General features: G+C 32.8%; 1 protein-coding gene across 1 annotated transcript; it reads left to right on the forward strand.

The window, feature by feature from the left end:
• Positions 1-832: 832 nt before the first annotated feature.
• Positions 833-2,028, forward strand: LOC126732495 (TMV resistance protein N-like). The gene is made up of 2 exons (XM_050435398.1): positions 833-1,594; positions 1,723-2,028. Exons 1-2 carry the CDS (start codon positions 872-874, stop codon positions 2,002-2,004), a joined length of 1,005 nt encoding a protein of 334 aa, XP_050291355.1. The 5' UTR covers positions 833-871; the 3' UTR covers positions 2,005-2,028.
• The last annotated feature ends 560 nt before the right edge of the window (positions 2,029-2,588 follow it).

The raw sequence follows: 2,588 nt of genomic DNA on the forward strand, positions 1-2,588 counted from the left end.
GATAACCCATAGGTCCAGTCTAGATTGCCTCCTCTTTGCTGATTCCCTTTCCGTTTACATTTTGATATGGTTTTTGAAATACTGTCATACTGGGAAGGAGAGAAAATCTCATAATCACATCCTTAATTGCTTACCAAGCAACAATTTGAGAATAAGACAATAAATAAATAAATAAATGACATTATTATAGAGGAAAATGTTGAGAAAAAATTCTAGAAAAAAGGGAAAAGAGCGAAAAGTGGGAGGAAGCATTTCATAAGTTGGGTGCTTAATTTAATTGAGGAAAAAGTTTAGGTACACAACTTTTACTACAGCTATAAAGGTTTGATTGTGGGTGATGTAGAAAAGTGGTAGATTCATATGAAAGTGAGTCTCAACCACTTACAATTAGGAGATGACCAAAATTCATATGAATATATATATAGTATAGATTTTCATATAGTCTAACACATCAAATGCTTCTTATGCTTTTGTGCTTTGCAGTTGCTTTGAATCCGAAACTCAGTTTATCAAAAAAATTATAAAAGAGATATCGAGTAAGACATCAAATCGGACACAACTATTTGTTGCTAAATATCCAGTTGGAATAGATTATCGTGCGGAGGAGATAGAACTGCTTTTGGATACAAAGTCAAATGGTGTTCGCATGCTAGGGATTCTTGGTCTTGGAGGAGTAGGTAAAACTACAATTGCAAAAGCTGTTTATAATAGAATTTTTGGTTGTTTTGATAGGAGCTGCTTTCTAGAGAATGTTAGAGAAAAGTCATGGACAACCAATGACATAATCCAACTACAAGAGACACTTCTTTCTATGATATTGCAAGACACATATTTAAAGGTGGACAATGTTCCCAAAGGAATTGAACTGATAATGGATAGGCTTTGTCATACAAGGCTTCTTTTAATTCTTGATGATGTGGATGAATGGAACCAGATAGAAAATTTGCTTGGAAGATGTGATTGGTTTAGTTCAGGAAGTAGAATTATTATAACAACAAGAGACAAACAAGTGGTAACCACTCTTGGAAAAGATCATCTAGTTTATGAGGTTAAGAAATTGAATCAATGTGAAGCTCATGAACTCTTCAGCCTGCACACCTTCCAAATGAATAAACCAGGGGAAGACTATTTAGAAGTTGCAAAGCAAATTATACATTATGCTAATGGTCTTCCATTAGCACTAAAAATAATAGGTTCTGATTTGTGTGGAAAAAGTATACATGAATGGGAAAATGCATTAGAAAAATACAAAAGCATTCCTCACAAAAAAATTCAAGAAAAGCTCAAAATAAGTTATGATGGATTGGAAAAAACTGAAAAGGATATTTTTCTCCATGTTTCTTGTTTTTTCAAGGGATTTGAGAAGGATTACGTTACAAATATACTAGAAACTTGCAATTTATATCCACGTGATGGTATTTGCAAACTTATCGATAAGTGTCTTATAACTGTTGATCAATGGGGCATATTGTCAATGCATGACTTGTTACAACAAATGGGCAGGGAAATCGTTCAACAAGAATTTGAAAACCCTGAAAATCGTAGCAGGATATGGTGTTATGAGGATGCTTATGAAGTGCTAACTAGAAATATGGTACAAATTCTTTTACTTCACTTTTCCTTTTTCCAAATATTTTTTTTTTGTTTAAAATTTCAAATTTTTTAATGCTTTTTAAAAAATTATATAATCGAACTTATTTGTTTTATTCTTTGTTCAATTAGGGGACTGATAAAATTCAAGCAATGATATTGCGCTCACCTGAACTGGTAACCATGAAATTGCAGAGTGAACCTTTTGAAAGGATGAAAAATCTTAAATTTCTTTTAGTTGAAAATGTACACATTTGTGAAGAATTTCAATATCTCCCTAATGGGTTACGGTTACTTGAATGGCATAAATTTCCTTTTTCCTGGCCATCTAAATATTGTCCTCAAAAGCTTGTTACACTCCACATGAGTTGGAGTAGTCGCATTAGAATGGAGAAAATATTCAAGCAGGTATGATTATTAGTATTTATGAATTTTAATTTCTTAATACTTTTTTAAATGTTGGCCAAAACTAAATTTTGTTTTTTGTTTTTTTTTTTTTTTTAAATGCAGGGTATCCAATTTAATATTTTAAAACATATGAAACTTCAGAATGACTCCATTATAGAATTACCTAAATTGTGTGCTCCAAACCTAGAGACATTGGACCTCTCTTTTTGTCGTGAATTAGTTACGGTTCATGAATTGTGTGTCACAAACCTAGAGACATTGAAACTTTCTTATTGTTATGAATTAGTTTCTGTTCATGAGTCCGTTGGATTTCTTGATAGGCTACGGAAATGGGACCTCGAAAACTGTGACAGTCTTCAAAATCTTCCAAACAACCTCAGGTTGAAATCGCTCGAAGAGTTGAATCTTTTCGCATGCCCTATGCTTGAGAAATTCCCCAATATTCATCAAGAAATGAAATGTTTAAAGAAATTAGAATTATCTTATAGTGGCATCAGAGAGTTGCCTTCATCAATCGGTTATCTTACTCAGCTTACTGAATTAGGGTTAAATGGTTGCCACAACCTGAGGGATCTTCCTGACAGCATCTA

The sequence above is a fragment of the Quercus robur genome, chromosome 6 (assembly GCF_932294415.1).
Source record: "Quercus robur chromosome 6, dhQueRobu3.1, whole genome shotgun sequence".
In the NCBI taxonomy this organism is placed as follows: domain Eukaryota; kingdom Viridiplantae; phylum Streptophyta; class Magnoliopsida; order Fagales; family Fagaceae; genus Quercus; species Quercus robur.

Coding starts and splice junctions, on each gene's coding strand:
- LOC126732495 (XM_050435398.1), top strand. CDS start 872: ATGGATAGGCTTTGTCATACAAGGCTTCTTTTAATTCTTGATGATGTG. Junction 1,595..1,722: donor AAGTGCTAACTAGAAATATG/GTACAAATTCTT, acceptor TTGTTCAATTAG/GGGACTGATAAAATTCAAGC.